Raw genomic sequence first — 27,318 nt, 5'->3', positions numbered from 1 at the left:
GTGGAGGAGCCACTTTGAACCCAGCCACAGTCATGGAACCCAAGAGCCACCCTGAGCTCAGCTGCATTGGTGGGGAAGCCCAGAAGTTGCTCTAAGCCCAGAAGCCACTCTTGAGTCCACCAGCCCCTCTAGGCTTGGATCAGCTCCCAGATGCCACCACCTCTGTGACTGGACTCTAAGAGAAAATCTGTGTCTGAAACAGAACGATATTAAGAGGCAATGCCTTGTTCACTGCATCTTAAAACCATCCTGTTTTGGATCCAGTGTTTCTCTATTAAGTTGGTAATGTTCCACTGTGCCTCCTATACTGTTGTTGTACCATTGGGCTCTAAGGGAGTCATGCTGAACAATGGGGGGTATCCCCCCCCCATACACAAAAGTTTAATGGGCCCTCACGTTTTCTTTTATCTTTAACAATCCCTGATTTTACTGTCCCCGGGAGAAGAAATGGTGGCTTCCCCTGGCAGGTGAGTGCTCCCCTAAACTACTAAGATCTCTGACCAGCTCCGATGTTCTACATAAACTGGATAGGAGCCAACCAGTTATAAGGACCTCAAAGATCTTCAGCGAGGGAGTAAAGCATGAGCTTTAACAATTGTACATGCTTTCTGTCCTTGTTTCAGCACAGTGAAAAAACACACACAGCAGTGGATCCAGTTGCTGGTCTCTGGTGTAATGTATTGTTTGCCTTAAGACATAGGTTGTCAATTAAATGCTAGCCACTAGCTTCAGCCTTTGGTGGACAGGGAGTGATGTTCCATGATGGTATGCAGCCTCATGATATCATTTCCAGTTGGTACCCAGGAGTGACATTATGATGCTCCAGGGATTTTCTTATATCTCTGGAGGGTTTCACGAACTGCCACCATCCCTTGCTCCTATTGAAGCAAAGAAGCCCAGTGGGCCTGAGTCCATGGAGGAGCTTGCTCAATGCCCCTCAGGAAGTTGGAAACCCTAGCAAGAACTCAAAGCAAATGGGAAAGCTCATCCTGTCCTTCTGACTCAAATCCTCTTGCTCGTTCTATACCATCTCCCAAACATCCTGTCAATGTTTACTCCATTTCTCCCCTCCCTTTTTGCCTCTCCCTGCCATCTCCTCACTGCTGCCTTCTTTCTTTCTCATTTCCCTATTGTTTGTTTCATTCCCCATGTCCTTCCTGCTGTCTTGTTTGTTTCCCCCTTCCCTTCCCTTCCCTCCCCACTCCACACCTCTCTGCCACTTGTTTAGGATTGCCAGACCTAGCCTGGTAGCCAACAAGAGACAAGGAGAGTGGAAACATAGGGACTGGCCTTCAGTGTGATGTCAGTTCTGGCTTTTCAACTGACATCACACCTGTGTGGGAATTGGCTGAAACTCTATGGTAAATCAACTGAGTTTTTAGAAATTCTTAGAGAAGACTTGGCATCACCCCTGAACTTTTTATGAAAGAGATGTCTGCCCTCATTAGGTAGATATTGCCAGAAACTCCATGGTTTTACCATAGAGTTTTGGTCAATACCTAGAGAGGCATGACATCACTTCTGTGTTTCCCTAAAATGAATGCCATCCCATTGGCCCACAGTCTTTTCTTTTCTTTGTATCTCACTGTCATTTGTCCCCTCGCTACTGACTCCTCAAGGTGCTTTTGGCTGGTACCAATGAGTTAATGTTGGACACCATTTTGGATTTCTAATATACAAAGTGCTGCCTAAATTCCATTCCAGATATCTGCACATCACTTTTAAGTTTTTTGGCTTTTTTAGCCTTTGCTTAAAAAAAACCCAAACCTTATTTTTTCAACAACATTAAAAGCAGCGTATGCCTATTACAAATAAAGAAAGGAACCTCCTTTTTTGAACAGTTGTTGGCACTTCCCCATTAAAACAAATAGGTTAAGATTCTTTGGTGGGATCAGGGCTGTCACCAGCTTTCCTTGCAAAGTGAGGTTGCTATTTTTTAGGAGTTTTTGAAGGACAGCCTGTAACTTCTTCATAACCACCTGAAGCCTCTAAAGCCCAGCCAAACCAGCCCAATTGCCTATGTATATTTTATTGTCTATAAAGTGTTAGCACCATATATATATATATCTTAAATAAACACAATTATTTTTTTCTTCATTTAATTAGTTCAGAATTCTCTTTTTTTCATTTCAGAAGCTTTTGCCTATTTTCAATTAATGCCTTCCTTCAACAAATAATGGACTTCAAAAGCTACTTCTTACTCTTATTTAGTGCCTTACCTTCTTCATAGTCCAGGGTGGTTTAAGCACAATACAGGGAGTGGTAGAGCTGCCAACCTCCATGTTCAACCTGGAGATCTTCTAGAAGGACAACTGATTCCCAGGCTACCAAGATTAGGTCTTATGGTAAAAATTGCTCTTTGGGTGGGTGGTCTCTATGGCATTATACCCCATCGATAAGGTTGCCACTTCTGGGTTGATAAATACCTAGAGACTTTGGGAGTGGAGTTGGGAGTGGGCAAGATTTGGGACGGGGAGGGGCCTCAGTGGAGTATAATGCTAGGGAGTCCCACCTCCAAAGCAGCCATTTTCTCCAAGGGAAATGATCTCTGTCACCTGGAAATAAGGGCATCCCCAGGTCCCACCTGAAGACTGGCATCCCTACCCATTGAGGTCTCTCCCTTCCCTAACCCCTGCCCTCCCCAGGCTGCATGCCCAGATTTCTTTCCCATCCCAGTGCCAGCAATCCAAATGGTGGTAATCTTGACATTGAGTTAGAGATGTACAATTGGATATGTCATCTGGAGGAAAATTAATAATATAGTGCTAGGTCAGCCCAGCAGTCCATCTCATGCAGCGTCTTGTTTCATATTCTGTTCAACCAGTTGCTCCAGTGGGCTGACAAATGAGGCACAGAGGTCTTTTGCCTAATGTTGCCTTCTGCCATTCAGATTCCAATTTTGGAATTGTATTGCCTCAATAAGTCAGAGCAGGGGTAGTCAACCTGTGGTCCTCCAGATGTTCATGGACTACGATTCCCACGAGCCCCTGCCAGCATTTGCTGGCAGGGGCTCATGGGAATCGTAGTCCATGGACATCTGGAGGACCACAGGTTGACTACCCCTGAGTTAGAGGATCACCAATGTGAGAATAGGATACCAACCACCACTGGGGGCAGGGGACTAGACATTTTCTTGTTCTAGAAATTATTCTTCAAATAGAATCTATAATGGGGGGGGGAATCAAGATTGGTTGGGCTGTGCATGTTATTCTAATTTCTTCACTGCTCCAATAATCCATGTTTTGTATCTCGGGGGGGGGGGACACACCTAGATTTTCCAGATAAGCATAGGCCAACATTCTCTAAGTCTATCCTACCGCAGAAGGCCATTGTGTGAGGATACAACTGATCTTCTTGAAGAACGGAGAGGGATAAAAATTCGCTGAAGAAATAAAGGAGTCCCTTTATAAACAAAGACTTGGGGGTGCATTTTTATTACACCTTTGCAGCAGCATTGATAACCGTATCAATAGGTATGTTGGCCACCCACTTCAGGGATGCCAATCCCCAGGTGGCACTTGGGGATCCCCTGGAATTATAGCTCATCCCTAGACTAAATAGATCAGTTCCCCAAGAGAAAACAGTTCCTTTGACAGGTGGGCTCCATAGCATCGTACTCCCCTGAGGTCCCTCCCCACCCCAAATCCTGCCCACTTCCAGCTCTGCTCCCAGAGTCTCAAAGTATTTCTCACTCCAAAGCTGGCAACTTTAACCTCCTCCTATGTAGAAGTAAGTCCCCCCCCCAACCTCATCTGTGTTCTCGTTGGCTTACTCCTAAGTGATCACGAACCTTAAAGCAAGATGTCACTTGCCCAACCATTTCAACCTTCAGTTCTTGGGAAAACGTAAGGAAATACTGCCCATGACTAAACATTTCGTAACAGCTAACTTCTCTTATAGTGTTTTTAAAGTTACTTCCTGATCTTGGGGTCCAGTCTGAAATACTCAATATGATCTTTTTATGGGTTAGTCAGACTGTTTAGGTCATGGAATGTTTGATCACATGGATACTTCTCTCTGTCTCTGTGCCAATGTGGGAGTCTAGAAGGTGCTGGGAAATTTCATCAGCCACTTGTTAGGTGTGGCAGAAGAGAGGAAGGTGTTCTCAGCATTCCACATCTGTGACTCATTTTTCAGAATATCAATTTCCACATGAAGCCAGCATATGATCAATGAAAGGATCCAATGAATATCTTGCAGCATTATTTTCATTTATCAAATTCTCTTGGGTAGCCATAGAGTGGAGACCAAGAAATGTGCACAGTGAGGACCAGCTAGGATGGTAGGAAGGTGGCTCTGCAGATTTGGAAGCTTCAAAAAAGAAACAAATGGGAAAGGGAATAAACTCCTTTTTTTAAAAAAGGATCATTTGGAATCATTATAGTAAAATACCACTGGAAAGAGTAAAAGGGCCAAGCAGCAATAGACAGAGCGGGAAGAATGTTGCTTCATGTTAAACATTATAAAGCTGGAAGTGAAGGACTTTATACAGTCGCTTAGCCTCAGACTTCAGGGGGGGGGGCTACAGAGAGATAGGCCAGGAAACAGAGCACCCTTCCTTGCCATTGCTCTGATGTGCAGATTGCTACTCTTAGACCGTTTATGCACTGGGAACTTCACTGCCCCAGCTCCCATGCAGGAGCACAAATAGGGGCCGTTGAGGGGCACCAGGCCAAATGCTCCCCCATGTGGGTGCAGGAAGAGGTGGGGCAACCTGCCATGACTAAAACTCCAGCCTGCAGCCCAGCATGAAACCTCCAGTGCATAAATGGTCTTAGGGAAACCTCCTTCCTGATTGACACTCTCCATCTAAACTGTACCAGACTTCTCCATCTTGGCACCATGAGGGCAGGACATGCATCCTGCATCTCTGCTCATCCTGGTTAGTTTGACTATTCTGCACAGGTGGGATAATTCACTTTCAATGTGCTTTTGCAGCTGGATTTTCCTGTGAGAAACAAGAAAATATACTTTTAAAGTGCTCTGAGTGGATTATCCAACGTGTGCGGAATGAACCTAGATTAGAATTCTATCTCTGCTCTGTCCTGTCTAGAGTGGAGTTCTTTACAATAAAGGACTCGTATTCATTTGCAAAGATAAAGCCACTTTGGTTGTTATTTTGTTTTTTATCAGATAGCTCTGCTGTATTGTAAGCCTTGAGCACTCTGCTGCCTGACGAAATTCCAACGAATTCATCCACTTTGCAGACTTCTCATCTATAAAATACAAGTTGCACACGTTATAAATAGGCCTTAACAGTAGAACTGGACACAGCTAGAGAATAAAGGTATCTTGTAACATGCCCCTGTCTGATACTCTGTGTGTTGCTCTCATAGCACAAAAAAAATCCGTAATGTAACTAACTTCTAGGCAAGTCACATGATAGCATGAACAAAGTGGTCTTCTACTGAATCAGACTCTTGATCCATCAAGGTTTTAGTGGATGAGCGATAGGGTTGTGAGTGTCTTGCATTGTGCGGGGGGTTGGACTAGATGACCCAGGAGGTCCCTTCCAACTCTATTATTCTATGATTCTAAGGTGAGTCTGGCAACAGCACCTGAGAATCTCATCCCACAAGAACTCCAACTTACGACAACTCTACAGTGTAAATGTGAACCAGTCTCCCATCTGCAAGAACAGGACAAAGCAAAAGGTCTCTCATTCGTCTCTCATACTCACAAAGTCCTGAGTAAGAAAGGCAAGGATGGTAGATCTCCACTTTTGGATTTATATAAGTCGTGAGCAAAGAGATGAACATTTGTAGGCCACCAAAAATGGCATCCCCTTGTCGTCCTCCTCAGTAACATGTAGTAATACTCGCTGTGCAACCTGAATTTTTTTTAAAAAAATTAAAAATGCCATTAAAAGCAGTAGTTACAGGGGTAGTCAAACTATGGCCCTCCAGATGTCCATGGACTACAATTCCTATGAGCCCCTGCCAGCAAACACTGGCAGAGGCTCATGGGAATTGTAGTCCATGGACATCTGGAGGGCCGCAGTTTGACTACCCCTGAGTTAGAACAACAATTAACATCTAAGGTATGGGACTCGGCATGCCACATTCACTGAGACTGGAGGGTTTGGTTCTCCACCCAAGGGACTGAAGTAAGTCCCTAAGGTACCACTATGGCTCAGCTTGTTTTCCCTCTGTTTGGCCACCTACAACCCTGACTTTTTCTCCCCCTCTTCTCCACAACATTCCACATAGTGGGTTTATTTATAAGAAGTCTGCCTACCATGGATCAGGACTGAGGAAAAGGCCACTCATACCCTTAACTACCGCCGACTGGAGGACCCATAATCTCCATCAAGCTGGGACAAAGAAAAATCTCTGCCCTAGGACCAAAAGTATCTGGTGCTACCTAGCTCCATTCCCTAAGTGGCTCATTTTGGGGCTCAGGGCTTGTAGTGAAAGAATGTATAATTTAGAGGCATCCCCTTTCCCTCTTAGGGAAATGGTGGAGTTGCCCACGCACTTTGCCTTAGCTTGTTCTAGGAAAAGGTTTAGAGCAGGGGTAGTCAAACTGCGGCCCTCCAGATGTCCATGGACTACAATTCCCAGGAGCCCCTGCCAGCGAATGCTGGCATGGGCTTCTGGGAATTGTAGTTCATGGACATCTGGAGGGCCGCAGTTTGACTACCCCTGGTTTAGAGAATACGGAGCAAGATGTTTCAGTTTCTGTTTATATTAAGGCTCTTTGAAGTCATTCCTCCCTCAGTTAATCTCTCTGTGAACTCAGAAATATTGTAGGGTTATTTCCTTCACAGTCGTTTTAAGGATAACCACATGTACGTTAGAACCACCTCAGGGCTAAGGTCACCCAAGGAAAGGGAGAAACTGAAAACACAAAGTACCTCATGTGTAAGGAGGCCAGGTTGTGATAGAATTAACCTTTATAAGGATTCATACTATGTATGATTTCTCCTTGTAGGTTATTTTCTATAATTTCATCACCCAAAAGAACACAGAGAAGATTGAGTTGTTGACAATATTGAGGTCTTTCCATTTCCATTTTTGCAATACTGATCCTTATATTGAATTAACATTTAGCGTGGGGATATATTAACATGTTATATCACTGAAGCAGTCGGTGCAAACTTAAATGGACTCTGGGGAATGGTAGAGGACAAGAAGGCCTGGAGGATCATTGTCCATGGGGTCGTGATGGGTTGGACACGACTTCGCACCTGAAAACAACAATATATTTATATTTAAAATACCACTGATGAAGAAAGCGGACTATAGCTAGGAATCCATTCTGAAATTGTTTTGAACATTGTTTTTATTAGAATAAATCATTTCGCCATCACCAGCTTGAGGCTTTTTTCTTCTGCTTATATTACAGCTGACGGGTCTTCACTTGTTGTTCGTTCAGTGGACCCTACTGCCCAGTTAGTGTGGGAAGCATGGTTGGTCTTAGACATATGTAGATTGACCTTACAAAAACTTTAAAAAATGACTGCAGACAGAACTGGATAGCAAGCCTTTGTTCATAAAGTCACCATGATTCAGAAATGATTTGACAGAAACTAGAAACAACTAACAAGAGTCCTGCTCTGGCACTGGTGCTACAGGCCTCGCAAGTCCTTAACCCGGGCCTGCGCAGTAATCATAGATGAAGAAGAAGAGTTGGTTCTTATATGCCGCTTTTCTCTGCCTCAAGGAGTCTCAAAGCGGCTTACAATCACCTCCCCTTCCTCTCCCCACAACAGACACTCTGTGAGGGAGGAGGAGGAGGAGGAGGAGAAGGGGGAGAAGAAGAAGAAGAAGAGTTGGTTCTTATATGCTGCTTTTCTCTGCCCGAAGGAGTCTCAACGCGGCTTACAATCACCTCCCCTTCCTCTCCCCACAACAGACACTCTGTGAGGGAGGAGGAGGAGGAGGAGAAGAAGAAGAAGAGGAGTTGGTTCTTATATGCTGCTTTTCTCTACCCGAAGGAGTCTCAAAGTGGATTAGAGTCACCTTCCCTTTCCTCTCTGCACAACAGGTTCTTCACTGACTCCCCTCCAAATTTCAGAATGATTGGTCCAAGGGATCGACATCTAGGGGCTCCTGAAGAGGGTGCCCCCATTCCTCCATTATTTCCTTTGGGATGGACTATCTTCGGGAGCCCCTAGACGCGGATCCCTTGGACCAATCATTCTGAAATGTGGTGGGGAGTCAGGGAAGAGCCTCCACCCCCACCCAGGCCCCAGGAAATGTGGAAAACTTCCCATTATAGCCAATGGCCACATTGACCTTAATGGGTGCTGAAGCCAAATCAGCCGGATAGGGCCCTTAGTGAATCATGAGTCCTTTGATTTGGAGGGGAGAAGAATCATTCCTGATTTCAAGGGGCAAGAAAACTTTCTAGAGACATGCTTTGTGTCACAACGCAGAAAAACATTTTCTTTTATTTCTGGCATCACCCACACATGTGTACACCTGTTCGTTGCTCCAGGCATGTTACCTTTAAAAAAAAAGAAATGTCTGTCCCCAGGAGAGGGAGGCGGGTGCGAGTAAGGACGATACAGATAACTCTAGCATGTTTGAGCCTCCATACTTTCCTTATGCTGGTTGCCTGCTGGTTGCTCTCCAGAAGCTAGCACTTTTTAGATTGGTGAATCCACTTTATGTGATTTCCCAACTCACGCTTTAAAATGGAGGATGTAGTGAGCGTCAGCTGGAACATAACACCTACATTCGGTAAGCATTTCACTATATTTATCGCGTGCGGAAAAGCCCCCCATGTTGCAGTCACAATATATTACTTGAACCTTTATTTTATACTTGGCATACTTTATTGCTAAACTATTAATTACACCATCATCCAAAAGGCTGCCCTGTGTGTGGATAATGAAAGCAGCACAATTGCTGGCTTACAGACTAGCTGACTGAAGACTCTTAGCAACACCGTGAACATCTAAGCTTGCGTGCGTTCTCATGTGTTTGTGGGGGGGGGAGGGTGTTTGTCCTTCAGGTCAACCTCCAGCACTCAAGATGTTCTGACTAGTTGGGAAATGGGTGGGCTTCCTGAAAACCTGCAGTGCATCAGCAGCAGTTGCTTGCTCACTAGCCATCACACGCAGAGGCACCACCGGACTTAGTCCAGCAAGTTTTGCTAACTATAAATGGTCAAAGTGCCTTTGAGGAAGAAATAATTGAGTCACTTTTCAGAAACACATTTTTCTTGATGATAACATCTTTTGCTGTTCCCAAGCACTGCCCAACCATTGGTTTTAAGGGACAACAATCCGAGCCCCGTAATGTATTTATTTTTGTTTATTAGGAAGGAATAGTTGCACATTACTACATACCTAAGTACTCTACTCTGTAATGCCCTGCCTTCGGCTTATTTGGAAGACTTCCAGTTGCTGAATGTATCTGTATATGCAATGCATTGGTCTCTTAATGTCAGTTCTACTAGACTGCCCTTGCAAAGCCTCTGGCTGATTCGGTATGACACCCAAAGAGATCCTACAATGAAGACTGCCAAATCTGCCAGGCTAAATAGTACACTACGAAAGAACTGGGCTAATGCAACATAAACCGATTATGCAATCCAGAAATCCCAACGCACACATGGTCCACCCCGGAGTTGTGCATGGGGCGTGCTGCTATTCCACCATTGTGGGGGGTGTACAAATGCCCTGTTCAGCTCTGCAGAACCACAAAGCCTAACAGGGCATTTTGTGTCCCTGTAGGTGCACGGATCTGCCCTGGCCAGGCCTCTAAAGTCTGCCATGGCAAGACAGAAAACGCAGAAGAATCCACATTCCCTTGCCATGGGCCCTAACCATCTTCGTTGGCCTCCTCTGGACGCGCTCCATTTTGTCTACATCCCTCTTCAACTGTGGTGCCCAAAACTGAACACAGAGAAATAGATGATCTTCTGCCATGAATGGGGTAGCCATAGCATGGATCCACATGGCCTGCCCAGTGTAGTGATTAAGAGTGGTTGACTCTAATCTGTAGAACCAAGTTCATTTCCCCACTCCTTCATGAGGTCAGTCACAGTTCTCTCAGAACTCTCTCAGCCCCACCTGCCACCTTAAGGTACAGAAAAGTGGGATACCAAAACCTATTCTTCTTCATTGTCATCAGTTGAGTCGAAGTAGGAAGCCATCTTTGTGACTAAAATAAGCTGGTAGAATGTCTTTTATTGCAGCTGCATAAACTTGCTTCTTAAGAATAGTGCTGGATAACCCCTAGGCTGAGTCAGCAAGCATCAACTGGATTTTTATCAATTGGGGGGGGGCAGGCACAATACCCACCAAAACATCTGTTTCAGAACTAGAAGTACCTCCCGTTTGTCAGGATTCATTTTCAATACTCCCCAAAACCTCTGTCTTCAGAACCAGAAATACCTCCAGTTTGTCAGGATTCATTTTCAGTATCCCCCAAAACCTCTGTCTTTAGAACCAGAAATACCTCCATTTTGTCAGGATTCATTTTCAGTATCCCCCAAAACCTCTGTCTTCAGAACCAGAAATACCTCCATTTTGTCAGGATTCATTTTCAGTATCCCCCAAAACCTCTGTCTTTAGAACCAGAAATACCTCCAGTTTGTCAGGATTCATTTTCAGTATCCCCCAAAACCTCTGTCTTTAGAACCAGAAATACCTCCAGTTTGTCAGGATTCATTTTCAACTTGAGTACCCATAGTCATTTCAACATTGTCTGGATTATATTTGCAGGGGTGGGGGGACCCAAAGCATCCAAGCCTGCTTACAGATCGTAACTTTAGGCTGTGTCAAACAGCATGGAAGAGTAGAAAAGAGTCCAGGAGCATCTTAAAGACTCACATTTGTGGCTGAGTCTGAGCTTTCATGAGCCACTGCTTGCTTCTTTGGAGTAGAAGAGAGCTGCTTTCCAGTCTGCATCGCAAGACCAAAAGACAGCCTCGTGATGTTAACTGTCTGTACCACATTACATTCTTTCCCAATGCGGTCTGTTCTGCATTATCATTGGAAGACAAATGATACCCCGCTCGTTTTAAATAGGTTGCAGACACTGGCTGACGGCGTTGTGTGCAAATTCCAGAAAAGCCGGAAAGTTAACCAGCTACAAAATCATAAAAGGCACCCTATACAGACAAAAGTCCTCCTTGGTTTGATCTTCCAACCTAGGTATTAAAAGCCGCCTTATGGATGTTTACATCAGTTCAACTCTTGGCTGACACAGCTCTGTCAGGAACCATCAGAATCTCTGGAGCTTTTGCCCAAAATGTAGAGCAATAAACAGTAATTTACCAGGTGGAATCTCAGGGAAATGTCTAGTGACTTCATTGTTTTTCACACTCCTTTGGTTTCAGACAAGCCCAGGCGAAATGCTAAAGTGAACCAGATGGTTATTTCCCCCATCAAACATTGTCAGCCTATTGCCTGCACTCTTTTGAAAATGAAACAGAACTTGGCCTGCCATTAGGGGCTAGTTGGAGTCCCACCCATGCTCAGTGCCTTTTCTTCTCTGACTGTTGTAGCCCATGTGCTGTTGGATGGCTCCATCACTTTGGAGCAAGTAGAATCATAGGATCATAGAATCATAGAGTTGGAAGGGGCCATACAGGCCATCTAGTCCAACCCCCTGCTCAACGCACCCAACAGTGGGCCTATTGCCTCCTTTACTTTATGTTTGCTCCTCACATAACTGAAAAATCTTTTCTTGTTACAATGGGCTTCCCTCGCCAATCTTAGCTCACTCTCAGCTTTGGCCTTTCTGATGATTGAGTAGCTAAAACATCCTGGCTAACCCTACAGGGTTTCGGTCCCAGCTCAAGGACTTACCTTCTGCCATACCCACATTAATGCTAAGATTTTAAAGTCTGATCTTTTGTATTCAGCGAACATAATATCACATTAGGGGATGAAGTGGCCTACACCAGTGACTTTCAGCGTTTCCCTGAGCGTGAGAACCTTGTTTCCCGTTGAAGACATGACTACAAAAACATTGTTTCCCTTAATCTCCATCCGCTTCTGTGTTTCTTGAGGAAGCAGGGCCATTTCAAGATGACTTCATTTAAAAAAAAAAACACACTGCTGAGTCACCTGGAGGCCTAAAGAAATGAAGAACAGTTGGCCTTTGCAGGAATTGCACACATCATGACGTCTTGGGCCAGGTTCCTTCTGGGAACCAAAAGCAGTGGCAATGAATTACCATAGCTAGTTTTCAGAGATAATCTCCCTGCTACCTCAATTAACTCAGGGCCGTACAAGATGATTCACACTACAGAAGTCAGGTTAGGGTTCCCAACATGCAGCCATACATACAGTCATGGAACAAACATTCTCAAGAGCCCCATTCTGCTCAGGATCAAAATCTGCAGGAAGTAGGAACTTTAGCCTTCCCTTCCATGTTGTTTTCCTGAGCTGAAACAGCCATGAAGGCCCACATGTTCTGACAGCACGTGGAGCCTCATACCAGGGCAAATCCCCTCTTCCCTGAGGAAGAGAGAAGGAAAGGTGAACTCAATTGATTCCTCCTTTCCTTGCCGTCCCTCCTCCTCCTCCTCTTCATTATTGACCGGGTGGTCCACTGACCAAACTTCAGCGGGTACAGAATACATCAACATGAGGGGGAGAGGCAGGAAAATTCCCATTAATGTAGCTCTTCTTGTCCTGCAGAAAATTCAAGCCAGAGACTCACCAAGATGCCTTTTCAGGCGACCATCTCAGCATCATTTTGTTTGAGCAGCATGGTTCGTATGTAAACCTTCAGACCAATGTAACCCGCCATGAGCCACTGCGAATAAATCTAAGTATAATTTTAAAAATTAATTAATTGAACAACCAGTGGTATTCTGACAGGGTAATAGGGGGTTTTTTTTACTATATCTCCCACCATTTGAAGTGTTAATTCTTGTCTTTAAAATTCTAATTAACTTTGGTATACAGTAGCTCAGGGGTAGTCAAACTGCGGCCCTCCAGATGTCCATGGACTACAATTCCCAGGAGCCCCTGCCAGCATTCGCTGGCAGGGGCTCCTGGGAATTGTAGTCCATGGACATCTGGAGGGCCGCAGTTTGACTACCCCTGCAGTAGCTGGATGACTGCCCAGATGTGGAAGAGCTATGATCCACTATTGCAGGGGTAGTCAACCTGTGGTCCTCCAGATGTTCATGGACTACAATTCCCAGGAGCCCATGGGAATTGTAGTCCATGAACATCTGGAGGACCACAGGTTGACTACTCCTGCACTATTGTATACAGAAGGTCCCAGGCACAGTTGTCATCATCTATATTGTTTAATAATAATAATAATAATAATAATAATAATAATAATAATAAATATTGCTAGACTGTCTTTCTCCCATTGCGCTCAGGGTGGTTTACATGGTTTAAAATAGAAATATATATAATGTGCTTTATTAACTACACACTAAATTCTAAAATTAAAATAGGCTAAAAATAAGCCAACTCTCTACCTAGCAACTAATTTGGCTAACTGACTAACTACTTACCCTCCCCCCCCTCTCTATTTTAGCCTTCATTCCTTTTCCCATCAGCTGTATATCTCTAACAATGGTATGGAAGGGGATGGGAAACGCCAGTGGCCAGAGAAGACCCGTCCTCGCTTCAACCACAGTGATGAGAGATGAGGTGAATAAATAGTAAAATAACTGTATAAAAGGTTCAGGTAGTAGTTTAAGTTGACCGAAACGCAACTCTTCCAAGATGGAGGTCCTGTGGCTGGGAAGAAAGAGGCCAGAGAAGGAAGCGTGCTTGCCCAGCCTGGATGGTATGCAATTAAGGACCTCGCACACAGCAAAGAATTTATCTGTGATTCTGGATACCTCCCTGTCTATGGAGGCCCAGGTAAAAAAAAAAAAGTAGCACAGCTAGTGAGGCCACTAGTGCCCTTCCTGGCCCTGGAACACCTAGCCACAGTGATCCATGCGATGGTCATCTCCAGATTCAACTTCTGTAACTAGTTCTATGTAGGCCTTCACTTGTCTTTGATCCAGAAATTGCAGCTTGTGCAAATTGCAGCTGCCAGGGTCCTTACCTGCACCGAGGCAGCTGCATTGGTTGCCAACTGAATTCCGGATCAAGTTCAAGGTTCTGGTTTTGATCTTTAAGGCCATCTGCAGTCTGGGGCTGGTGTATCTGAGGGACTTACTCCCTGCACCCCTCACAGGGCATTCTGCTCAGTCAATACCAACAATTTAGTGATCCCTGGCCTGTTTGAAGTTCACCTGCCCTTGACCAGAGTCAGGGCCTTTTTTGCCCTGGCCCCTGCCTGGTAGAATGAATTTCTAGAAGAGCTATGGGCCTTGCAAGGACTAATGCAGCTTCAGAAGGCCTGTAAGACCCTTCTGCCAGGCTTTTGGCTGAGGCCAGGGAGAGGGGACATCATGGGCCTCTACTCCTTCATTACTCCCCAGAATCCCTATCCGGGTAGCATTTTTCTTCTATTGGGTGTTGACAGCCAGAGGGTAGGGGTGGTTTTATTGTATAATGTTTTTCTTGCTTCAAACTCTGTATTTGAGATCTGATGGTGACCGCCAGCTGGCAAGGAAGAGCAGCTTAAAAGTCCAATGATTTTTTTTATTAGTGTGATTGTTGTCCTTGTTTAGTTCATCTTAATTCTTTTTTAAGAGAGCCAGTTTGGTGTAGTGGTTAGGAGTGCGGACTTCTAATCTGGCATGCCGGGTTCGATTCTGCGCTCCCCCACATGCAACCAGCTGGGTGACCTTGGGCTCAACACAGCACTGATAAAACTGTTCTGACCGAGCAGTGATATCAGGGCTCTCTCAGCCTCACCCACCCCATAGGGTGTCTGTTGTGGGGACAGGAATGGGAAGGCGACTGTAAGTCGCTTTGAGCCTCCTCCTTCTTCTTCTTCTAATAAGAGCCTCTTGTGGCGCAGAGTGGTAAGGCAGCAATATGCTGTCTGAAGCTCTGACCATGAGGCTGGGAGTTCGATCCCAGCAGCCGGCTCAAGGTTGACTCAGCCTTCCAGCCTTCTGAGGTCGGTAAAATGAGTACCCAGCTTGCTGGGGGGTAAAACAGTAATGACTGGGGAAAGGAATGGCAAACCACCCTGTATTGAGTTTGCCATGAAAACGCTAGAGGGCGTCACCCCAAGGATCAGACATGACTTGGTGCTTGCACAGGGGATACCTTTACCTTTAATTCTTTTTGTTTCTTTGTTTTGCAGTGTCTTAAGCAGCTGTTTTCTAGAGAAGGGAACAAGTAGTGAAATAGCCAAATATTCTTCCCATATTTCATTCTGCATCCACTTCATGATTGCTTTCTCATCATAAGAAGAGGTTGTTACAGATTTATGCCAGGTATTTCACACCATGTTGCTTAGCCACCAGCAAAAAGCAGGAATCAACAAGGAAAGAATGACCTGTGTTGCAATCATCCTGGAGTGATTTGAAACAATTGTCAAGAGGTTTCTAAATCAAGCCTTAAAATGAAAACTAATATTAGACATAAGTGAACAAAGGGTTCACATGGGTTTTTTTTTTCCTGGTTTGTGGTCAAGAGATAACTGAAATTATTCAAGGGCACACAGAGACCACGTACAGCTTATGTTTTCGTCACGGTGATATTCCTGAGGTCAGATTTCAGGGCAGGTTAGCACGCAAAGTGTTCCCTATTTACTTTATTAATTTGCTGTGCTTCCCAGCTGCCTTTCCACAAAATGCTTTAAGCAACTAACCAAATAAAAATAGCAAATAAAATAGCAAATAAAAATAGCATAAAAGAAAAACTACATTGACACCAAAGCAATAAAATAATCCAGTGTTAAGAGTCTACCCAGATTTGGAAATGTCGGGTGCAGCATTTAACACAGACAGAAGAAGAACAAAAGTTGTTTTTTGTACCCTGGTATTCAATACCAGGGCTATTTCCGCACATCAGTAAAATAGCGTTATGCCAGCGAAATGGCAAAGCGCTGAATTTTATCATGTTTCCCGGTCCCTCCTCACCTTTTTTTGCTGTTTCACTTTTGTCTGCTGCCTTTTCATACTTCTCACCCTCCATATCTACTGCTGGAAATGGCAGAAGAGAGCAATGTGCCTTCTACGCAACTCGCTTCCACCTGTCAATCAATTCGGGCAACCAGTCCCCTTTTCCCTCATTTTGACGCAGTTTAAAGGTCCCATGATGCCCGCTAATTTCTTTTAAAATCATACTTCTCCATTGCAATGACTCTGCATGGAATCATAGATGCATAGTACTTTCGAGAGGCATGGTTTGTGTTACAACTTTGAAATAAAATATTTTATTTCTGTCATCACCTGCATCGCCTCCACATATTCGTTGTGCCAGGCATGTCACCAGGCATGTAGGAAATGGTATCAAAAGGCTCATGCTCCTCTAGCTTCTCTGGTCTGATCGTTTCCTGTTTCTTCCTGTCTCTGGATCGTAGCTATTCATTCTGATTCACAGCAAATCTTCCTGGTTACTTAACAGTAACCATTTCTCTAGAATAAGTTCCTTAGTGGGTCAAAGGGGACAGGGTTTGTTTCACACATTCAGTATTCCCTAACAGAAACACCTCTATAGTCTACATGACGGTTCCTTTCCTAAACATCTTGAACAAGAAGATACAGAGGCTGTGATGAGATTTACAACCATGTAAGATGTTTAGGATTGCAACCTCATTTGAAATTCTAGTCTTAAAATTATATTCTACTTATTTTAACTTTGTTGCAGTCTCCAGGAGGTAGTCTCTTTTGCCTCAAACAACAATAATAGGAAATTAAATGGGAAACCCTATTTAATTTATTGCGTTGGTCACTTAAAATATCTATAATCTTTCCATGCTAGTCTGCCTGAGGCAGGAAAGATGGGATTTTCTGAATTTATCTGATTAACACCTTGATTCTTCTCTATTCCGGAGAATCCACACAAAAAAACAACTCCACTGAACTTCTGGAACTTCGAGATGAAGCTCAATACTACAAAAGGAAGTGTGGGAATAGCCTTCTCCTCCTCCTCTTCTCTTGGTCTCCACAGTTTAGTGTTTCTTTGGGGTTTGTTTTTGTTCTGCTTTAGTTGTTCTACCCCTCCCCAAGCCTAGAAGTCTTCCAGTTCATATTCCTAGTCAAAGAACTGTGCTCCCATAAAAATTAACATACTGAATGATCTCTCAACATATTGAAACTGAATTGGACTATCTAGATCCATGTTGGGAAATTCTTAGATATTAAAAGACAGGGATCTCTTTGGGGTAAAATGCCATAGAGTCAACTTTCCAAAGCTCTCATTTTCTCCAGGGTACCTGATTTCTGCAGCCTGGAGATGACCTGCAGTTCTATACTATCCACAGGTCCCACCTGGAGGCTGCCATTCCTATGACCATCACTAGGCTGAACTACCTCAACCACTGCCCTCCCCAGGCTCCACCCCCGAATTTCTGGCAATTTCCAAGAGCATAGGTCCATCAATGGCTACTTGCCCAGAGACGTAAAGAGAACCAGTACATTCAGAGGGAGTAAACCCCTAAATAGAAATATAAGGAGGCAAGAAAGGGAACGTGAGAGGAAAGGGAACGTGACTGTAAGCCGCTTTGAGCCTCCTTCGGGTAGGGAAAAGCGGCATATAAGAACCAACTCTTCTTCTTCTTCTTCTTCTTCTTCTTCCCTTTCCTCTCCCCACAACAGACACCCTGTGAGGTGGGTGAGGCTGAGAGAGCCCTGATATTACTGCTCGGTCAGAACAGCCTTATCAGTGCTATGGCGAGCCCAAGGTCACCCAGCTGGCTGCACTTGGGGGAGCAGGGAATCAAACTAAGCTTGCCAGGTTAGAAGCCATGACTCTTAACCACTACACCAAGCTGGCATTTGAAAGGGGCTCAGTGGCAGAGAATCTGCTTGGCATGCAAACGGTTCCACATTTAATCCATGGCATCTCCCGTTGAAAGGACTAGGAAATAAGGGATGTGAAAGACCTTTGCCTGCCATCCTGGAGACCTGCTGCCAATCTCAGTAGACAGTATTGACCCTGGTGGACCTAGGGTCTGATTTAGAATTAGGCAGCTTCATAGGGTCATGCAAGTGGATATTGCCTGCGATCAGTCCAAGGAGGGGAGGGAAGCTAAGATCCGACTTCAACTAGGCAGAATAATTTCTCTCTTGCCGATTTTAGCCCTCTAACAGGCTTTCTTTCTTTCACAGCTGAAGCGCAATATAGCTTTACATTTATTTATTTATTTATTTATATTTCGGTACCGCCCATTTCTTTGCAGCTCTGGGCGGGTTTACACAGAACATTATAACTTACATGAAACATTATGCAGACTATAACATCAAAATAACTTTCAAAAAAACATCAAAAGATTACAAAACCACAATTATAATAACAATTAACAGTAACTTTGGGAGAGTCAGGGGCAGGCGTCTGGGCGGACCAGGAGGTGCTCTAAGTCGGTCGGCCTCAAGCGAATGCCTGGTGGAAGATCTCCCTCTTGCAGGCCCTGCGGAACTGTGGAAGTTCGGGCAGGGCTCTGATCTCCTCAGGGAGCTCGTTCCACCAAGTGGGGGCCAGAACCGAGAAGGCCCTGGCCCTTGTTGAGGTCCGACGTGCTTCTTTGGGGCCAGGGATCCGCAGCCAGTTGGAGGTGGCGGAGCGTAAGACTCTTTTGGGGGTATAGGCAGGAAGGCGGTCTCTCAGATACACTGAGAATCTGGGAATCATGAAGGGGGGAGGATAGGTAGTGCAATTGTACCAATGTGACTGAAAGAAGGGGATGAATGGGGGCAGTAGGACAACTGCAAGTGGCCCAAGGACGAGACACAAGGACTCTATTCCAGCCTCCTCAACATTGTTCTCTGTTCCTTTTGCAGTGTGTGCCTTGCCCTGCTTTTGCAGGGAAGCATTCTATGTTATACCCTGACATCTCTCTTTAGAGCCAGAAATGTGAGAGGTGAGATATCAGTTCTCTGAATAGATAAATGAATTCCTTCTGCATTTCCAAAAAGGCGCTTTTAATCAAATCTGGGTAGAAAGCTGGTATGTTTAAACTGAACTCACTAATTAATCAGATGGAAATGCAGGCAAGAATTATTCAATTGGTTGACTGTCCTACTCCCAGGTTCTTGATTTAATATAATGTTTTCCCTTTCTTCTAAGTGCTGTGGTTTCAGAAGAGGACGCATCAGGGTATGCAGACATATTTCTTCATACACAGAGGAAATATAAATATTCCCAAAAAAAGTGACACAAACTCACAAAACCACAGTCGTGACAAAGTGAGTCAGCGTGGGGGTTATTGCTAGCTGTTCCTATATAAGCATGGCCTCTTTCACTGCTATTCCATACGCCAAAGACTTTCTTCTTTGACACAGACCCCTTGATAGGCTGCATCATGAAGTACGTTCTTCTCTGTGTTGCTCATGTTCTGCTTTTCGGCTTTTCCTTCCAGAGCCCCCTTCAACCAGTAAATAACATTCAGGAGCTGAAGTCTATACAGGTATGTGAGATCCAAATTCTTATTAGCTGTGCAAAAAAATCTGTAATGCATGACCTGCTGATACACTTTAGTGGATGTCTGTCTACTAAGGTCTGAAGATGTGGGGTTTTTTTTTCACGATGATGGGGAAGAGTTGGAAAACTTTTGGGGAGAACCACATGTGATGTGCAGCTTGCTTTAGGGGCTTTACCACATTTATTCCAAAAGACATCCGATGTGATGCAACCTAACAAAGTTGACATAATGACAGGAGCCATATATTTTTAGAATCATAGAATTGGGACGGGCCATAACCTTTCAGATACTCAAAGACGGCAATTATGTCCCCTCTCAATCCCCTTTTCTACAGGCTGAGCATCCCCATGTTCCTCAGCCTTTTCTCAGAGAGCTTAATACTCAGAGCTTTCCTCTGAATCCTCTCAATTTTATCCACATCCTTTTTGAAGTGACACCTCCAGAACTGCACCCAGTATTCCAGGTGGAGTCTGACCAATGCAGCACATGGTGGGACTAGGACAGCTTGCGATTTTGATAGGATGCCTCTGTTGATACAGCCTAAGTCTGCATTTGTCTTCTTTACCACTGCATCACACTGTCTGCTAAGAAACAGGCTAGGTTACATCCTAGCATGTTCCTTAGCATGTTTGCTTTCTAATGAAGGGATTTATTTTAATATATATATATTGGGTAAATGGCAAAACTGATCATGCTGACCTCCAACCAGTGAGTAGATGTGCAGGCACAGGGTTGAATTCTCAGAGGTAGATCTTCCATGCCTTCTCTCTTCTCCCAGCAACCCTCCAAAAAGACACTTGCTGGGAGTGGGAAGATTCTTGTGGGAGAAAAGCCTATTGGGGGGTTGCCATGAGAAGGGGGAGAATCATCCCTCCGACTTGTCTTAGTGGAAGGCTAATTTTCCCCTCCTTCCAGCTTTCCATACTCCATAACATTTTTTACAAGGTTCCCCTAGCACCCACCTGTTTGATCTGGAGTCACAGGAATCTACTCAGAAAAGGGGGAAGTAAGCAAGATTCCCCTCCCAAAATACTTAGTATGGGCCATTTCTAGGATCCAGCTCATACAATGCTGGTATCAAACATCTTTCAATAGGTTTTTCCAAGCCAGCAACAGAATCCAAGCATGCATGCAGATGTCTAGTCCCCAGGGCACTACTCTGGGAGCTGGAAGATATATGTGCATGCAAGGATTATCGTTCTGGATCAAGACCACTAACTAATGTACCAGCATGGCTCCCCAATCTAGACTTAGCTCATGGGTTATTTCCACTTGCACAGTTCTGTTGTTCCACAGAACTGATCCGCAAACCCCAACCCCTCCTTCAAGGAGCAATATGTCCGTTAAGGTTCTAAGGCAGGGGTAGTCAAACTGCGACCCTCCAGATGTCCATGGACTACAATTCCCAGGAGCCCCTGCCAGCATTTGCTGGCAGGAGGCTCTTGGGAATTGTAGTCCGTGGACATCTGGAGGGCCGCAGTTTGACTACCCCTGTTCTAAGGTAGCTGGGATGTTTTCTTTTGTTTATCCAGATTTATCTTGACAAGTACTTCCCAAGCCTTCTCAAATCAGACAGCCATACACTGACGGAACAAATCAAGGAAATGCAGAAATTCTTCCATTTGACTGCCAATGGAAAGATGGATGCTGCAACTACAAAGCTAATGAATCAACCTCGATGCGGAGTCCCAGATGTGCAAGAGCATCAAGCAGGTGCACGAAAATGGGAGAAGAAAGCTTTGACTTACAGGTTAGGTCTATTCCTTCCCCAGCCTTCTTCTTCTTCTTCTTCTTTTTTAATATTGATTTTTTAATATTGAATTTTCCTGTTTTTCTCAAAGGATAAATAATTTTACTCCAGACCTCCCTAAATCCAAAGTGGTTCAAATCATACAGAAGGCATTTAAGGTGTGGAGTGATGTGACCCCACTGACATTCAGGAGAGTTTCTGAACCTGCCGATATTGAAATTTGGTTTGCATACGGTGGTAAGTCTTTACAGTTATCAAGGAGCAGAGCAGAATCCCTGCATTCCAAAAGGGATGGGGCTGTGGCCAGAAAGATCTGTCACAGTAGAAGGTATGAACTATTTCTGCCTGTGCCCTTGTAGAGCCTCTGACAGCCTAAGTAGACAGTACTGAGTTTCATGGGTCAGTGTTCTGATTCACTATGACCGTTTACGCACGGGAGGTTTCATGCCGGGCTGCAGGCTGGAGTTTCAGTCGTGGCAGGTTGCCCCACCTCTTCCTGCACCTACATGGGGGAGCATTTGGCCTGGTGCACCTCATCCCCCCCCCCTCCCCTGATTTGTGTTCCTGCATGGAAGCTGGGGCAGTGAAGTTCCCAGTGCATAAACGGTCTATAAGGCAGCTTCATGTGTTCATGAACCAAGGCATGTTTTTATGCACAGAAACCATTTCCTTTTTCGGAAGCATTACATTTTTCAGGGACCCAGCGTCATTGCAGAATTGGTCATACAGAAGCATCGTTTCTACCTCCACCAGCAATACCATCGATTGTCCCCCCTGCCAAAAAAAATCCTTTCATACACAACACAATATGGACTGTCAAGCTGTCAGAGAGAAAGATGGCACTATTTGAATATTTATTTATTTTATTTTTATTTATTTATTTATATTTATATATCGCCCTCCCCAAAGGCTCAGGGCAGTTTACAGGGAAAAGATACAGGCAACATATGGTAACAACATGTGATAACAGCAATAACATTAGAACAACAATAACCATAACATGATAACAATAATAACATTAGAGAATGAAGGAACTGCAAAAGAGCCCCAGTTCAACTCTTACTGGGACCCAGTCAGTTAGGCAGATTAGTAGCAGTCTTAGTAGGAAGGGAGGGGGCTTGGGGGCCATTTGGAAGCGATGGTTCAGGTTGACCTCAACCAGCCTGGTGGAAGAAATATGCTGAAGTTTTTGGAATATTGAATTTATCCCTTATCTAACAGGATTTGTTTTTCATTGCTAATGTCTACATTTCCTTTCAACTTTAGCCCACGGTGACAATAAACCTTTTGATGGAAGAGGGGGAATTTTGGCCCATGCTTATTTACCCGGAAGGGGCATAGGAGGAGACGCCCACTTTGATGAGAGTGAGAAGTGGTCAGAAACCAACAGAGGTAAAGTCATCTTTGAAGTAACATAGAAATCCACCTTAGCAGGTCCCTAGGCCAACGTATCCTGTGCACTCTCCTGTGCTGATCTCTACTGAGAGGACATACTGAGCAGACTAGGTAGAAGAAATGCCCCAAACTGTGTGCTACTATCGCTCATTTCTATTTAAAGTAGAAGGGGTCAAGGATGCCAATGCAGTCAAGCATCTCAAATTCTTTCCCTAAGCTCAACACACATATGTGTGTGAAATTTATAAAATTCAAATATATTTGAAATATATTTGAATTTTATACACAACACAAATACAGATGCATTTGTGAGCGTGTCTGTATAGCGGCTGTATCTTTTTTCTATATATGTATGATTAAGTGTGTATATGTATACATATGACAGATAACTTAGTTCTTGGGACCAGTTGAGGAGGAAAGGAAAAGAAATAAATTTCAGACAAATAGAGACTGTAGACAGACAAGGAACCAATTACTACCTATTAAGATTTTAATCTGGAATTTTCTCCCTTCCCTCCTTTTGTTCTGTGTTTTAGAAATCAACCTCTTCCTGGTTGCTGCACACGAATTTGGTCACTCCCTGGGGTTGAAACATTCCAGTGTCCGTGGTGCCTTGATGTACCCCACCTATTCTTATGTCAACCCAGCCACCTTCCGTCTTCCCAATGATGATACGCAAAGGATCCAGAGATTATATGGTAAATTCAGTGCGAATAATGTGTTTCTTGTGAGGATGTCAATTCTTGATGTACTCCTGTCCTTCAAAAGAAAATGAAGCCCTACTGGCTTGGATCTGTAGTCTTAGCTAAGGGTTGGGACTTAATTTATCCAAGATGCTCCATGCACCAATAGCTGATTCGGCTTGTGGATCTATCCCCCAACACATTGCTGCACACGAAATAGCCTTGTTGGCTCTGATGGTGCTCCATAGCTGGTGATGGGAGAGATACATGGATTAATATAGTTAGCCATCTATTTGAGCTGGCCCAATGAAGGCAATGGATGGAGTCATGGATGCAAAACAAAGGGTCACCATAGTGGGAGCAACATCTGCAGCTGCCTGAAAATTTGACAGCTGGGTTGCTGGAGTGTGATATTGAGACTTTGTTATTATCCACAACTTCTCTGAAAGTGTTTGCACGCCTACTTCTCCTCTTTCTTTGGAGCTTTTGATGTACCTTATTTCCCCTAACTAGTCGCTTTGTTTTTCTTTCTCAGGAAAGAGACGATAAAACCCTTGGAGAGCTCCAGTATGCATCTCTGAAAATGAAGTCTACTGCTTTTTTCACAGGTCGTGTTTCTTTTCACTGGCCTCTGGTTGATTTCTGTTTTGGTGGCCATCTTTTTTAAGGTTCGTCTGCTGCTCCGAGCTGTGTTACGGTATTGTTTTTCCTTTATGGTATCTTTGTGGTTCCATTTTTATCGATTGTCTGCCAGCTGCCTGGAATCCTAAGGCAGAAAGAGAGGAAATACAACATTTTCAAATAAAAATCAATTCTACCTGCAATGTTATCAGTGTGGTCCATTACTGTTACTACGGCTCTGTTCATTTTACGGCTATTCACAAGTGATAGGAATTGTCATGTTGTTTGGCAGAGTTTAAATTTGCAAGGCAGGGTGAAACACCACACAACTTAAAGAATAAAATAGTTTTATTTAGATTAGAAACAGACTTGTATAGAAAAGGAGATTAGAGAGAGAGACCTAGCAGCCTAACTTTTCTGTTTGAATCATAGAATCCCAGTGTTGGAAGGGACTTCCAGGGTCATCTACTCCAACCCCCTACAGAATGCGGGAAATTAACTACCTGCCCACCCACAGTGACCCCAATTCCATGCCCAGATGATGCTCCCCCCCAAAAAAAAAACAAACCAGAATCCCTGACCAGTCTGGCCTGGAGGAAAGTCACCTCCCAACCCTAATGTGGCAATCTGCATTTCCCTGGGCATGCAAGAAATGGGCACAAGAGCCAAGCATAGACACAATCCCTTCTGCCCAGCCACTTACAATCTGCCTAAATTTCAGCATTTCTGCGAGATGGCTGGCTAGCCTCTGCTTAAAAACTTCCAAGGAAGGAGAACCTACCCACCACCTCCTGAGGAAGCCTGTTCCACTGAGGAAACACTCTGTCAGGAACTTCTTCCAGATATTTAGTCAAATATACTTTTGAATTCATTTCATCCTATTGGTTCTGGTCCTGCCCTCTGGGGCAACAGAAAACAACTCTTCTCCATCCTCTATGTGACAGTCCTTCAAGTACCTGAAGATGGCTATCATTTCACCTCTTACTCATCTTCTCTCCAGGTTGAACATATCAAGTTTCCTCAACCTTTCCTTTCCTCATACGTCTTAGTCTCCAAACCCCTCACCATCTTTGCCCTCCTCTGGACATGCTCCAGTTTGTCTACATCCTTCTTCAATTCTGGTGCCCAAAACTGAACTGATTCTGAGGTCTAACCAGAGCAGAGGAAAGCTCTGTTCAGGAGGCAAGCAGAGAGGAAATATGCTCAAAGGAGCAGGAAGTCTCCAAAGAGCAAATCAGGACACTGGAGGAGATTATTTGAAAAAAACATCAGGAGGTTCCTATTCTAACTATGCTAAATACCCATCTCCTCTGATGCTGCCTGCAGGATATTCTTCTTATGTTGTTGAATCATGCACACTACAGACCTTGCACATTCTAACACTAGTAAACTTGGAAAAGGGTAATATTTTTGTTAGTCGCAAACCATTAAATGAAGCAGAGGCTGCCACCTAAGAATGAATGAATGAGGACATTGTGGACCAGTGACTTACACTATGCTATATAAAAAATTATTGGGGGAAATGAAATGTAGAGACTCATAATTTTTTGGAGTAAGACTTCTTGTTCGTAATATCTTTTAAAAATAAAATCACAGCATTTGAGAAAGTTACAATATATTGGATGGTAATGTGGTGATCCCCATTTATTTTATTTCACTTATTATTTCTCCTATGTTTTATCTATAACGGCACCTATCAAGCATCTGATTCCCAAGGTGGTTTACACAGCAGAGTCTGTATTTATATCTGATAGATTGAAGTCTAGTAGCACCTTAAGAGACCAAGAAAGTTTTGGAGGTATGGTCTTTTGAGAGTCAAAGCTTTCTTCTTCAGAGATCAGTTGCCAGGGATCAGTGATTCTGTGATTCTGTGATCTGACAAGGAGAGCTTTGAGGTTCACAAGTTTGTATCCTGGAACTCACTTGGGTCTCTCAGGTGCTACTGGACTCAAATATGACTGTTTATATATTTATTTATTTAAAACAATTATTGGCCACCTTCCTCTCTTGTGGAACTCAAGGCAGCTTACAGTCTTCTGCACTGAATTGGGGAAGCTCAGGGGGGGGGAGGGGAGTGGTGGTCACCAAAGCTACTTTGTTTATTTGTCTTTTCCTGAATGAGTGAAGGGTGGTTCTGGTGAAGTCCAGCTGGCATTAGTGCTTTATTTCTTCACTTTTGACTCCTGAGCCTGCAGCAACCCCTCAGAGAACCAGGCAAATCTCTGCTGAGAGAAGTGTGGGCTTCGGGAGTACAGTCTTTCAAAACAGGCAAAAACAATAAGTCTTGGGAGTGAAGCCTTTCAACAGGAACCAGGAAGTCTTTGAACTGATGCCCTGGCCAATCAGGGAAGACTGCTTTGCTATGTCAGCATTGAGGCACGGAGCAAAAAGTTAATTCACAAAAAGCAGAGATCTACACTATACTGGTGGCTTTAAAAGCCGTTTTTTCAAATATCTTGGCTTATATGCACTCCTGGATATCACGGGGGAAAGGTAGTGTCACCACAGATCAATCATGCATGTTGCAGAGGGAATGCTTAAGGCGTTCAACATCAAAATGGACATTGAATTTAGTGCAGAGGGTGAGGGATTTACTTGGGCTGGGAGAGGATAAAAAGCCCCGTGCAGACTCAACCGTGGAAAGCTGGCTTTGATTCCTCCTCCACATGCAGCTAACTGGGTGGCCCTGTGCCAATCAGTCATGTTAGAGCTGTCTCACAGAGTAGGTCTCTTAGAGCTCTCTCAGCCCCACGCCCTCACAGTTGTGGGGAGAGGAAGAGAAGGCAATTGTAAGCCACTTTGAGACACTTCTGGGTAATGAAAAGCAGGGTATAAAACCCTATTCCTCCCCCCAAATGAGCTTTTCAGCTGACAAAGCAAATCCATTCCTCACTTCTGCGGCACATCGTTTGAATAACTGAACATTCACACTGGATTTTTAAACATGTTTTCTTTTCCTAACAAAAAAGGCCCAACATGAGACATCAGAAAACTGAGCCATTGTTTGATTCATTAAATCACAAAAAATGTCCTTAGAATACAGCAGCAAGACATCTCTTGAAGTGTAACAGCTTATAAACTTTTGAGACCTCTGGAAACCTCAAATCCATGGTATTTTGACTGGGCCTAACACTGGGCTGGAATGCAATGTTAGGCATGAACCGAATATGCAAGAGTAAGAATATCAGCCTTAATACAAAGTGCTGGCTAGTCAACGCCATTGTCTTCCCCATAACAACCTACGGATGTGAAAGCTGGACCCTGAAGATGGAAGACAGGAAGAGAATAGATGCTTTTGAATTATGGTGTTGGAGACGAATGCTGTGAATACCAGGGACAGCCAAAGTTACCTTTAGAGAGGAGCAAACCAACTATGTCATTAGAAGGGAAGATATTATGGCTAAAGCTCACTTACTTTGGACACATCATGCGATCAGACTCATTA

At 44.1% G+C, this 27,318-nt stretch overlaps 1 protein-coding gene across 1 annotated transcript; it reads left to right on the top strand.

Annotated features, from left to right (window-relative positions):
- The first annotated feature begins 19,277 nt into the window (after positions 1-19,277).
- Positions 19,278-24,066, top strand: LOC143840607 (matrix metalloproteinase-18-like). The gene is made up of 6 exons (XM_077344210.1): positions 19,278-19,409; positions 20,957-21,174; positions 21,266-21,411; positions 22,441-22,566; positions 23,106-23,267; positions 23,788-24,066. The coding sequence occupies exons 1-6, from the start codon at positions 19,305-19,307 to the stop codon at positions 23,799-23,801; spliced, it is 771 nt and encodes a 256-aa protein (XP_077200325.1). The 5' UTR covers positions 19,278-19,304; the 3' UTR covers positions 23,802-24,066.
- The last annotated feature ends 3,252 nt before the right edge of the window (positions 24,067-27,318 follow it).

The sequence above is a fragment of the Paroedura picta genome, chromosome 6 (genome assembly GCF_049243985.1).
Source record: "Paroedura picta isolate Pp20150507F chromosome 6, Ppicta_v3.0, whole genome shotgun sequence".
NCBI lineage: Eukaryota > Metazoa > Chordata > Lepidosauria > Squamata > Gekkonidae > Paroedura > Paroedura picta.
The sequence above is the reverse complement of the archived record's forward strand: the minus strand, read 5'-3'. Positions and strand labels throughout refer to the sequence as shown.

Coding starts and splice junctions, on each gene's coding strand:
- LOC143840607 (XM_077344210.1), top strand. CDS start 19,305: ATGAAGTACGTTCTTCTCTGTGTTGCTCATGTTCTGCTTTTCGGCTTT. Junction 19,410..20,956: donor AGGAGCTGAAGTCTATACAG/GTATGTGAGATC, acceptor TTGTTTATCCAG/ATTTATCTTGACAAGTACTT. Junction 21,175..21,265: donor AAGAAAGCTTTGACTTACAG/GTTAGGTCTATT, acceptor TTTTTCTCAAAG/GATAAATAATTTTACTCCAG.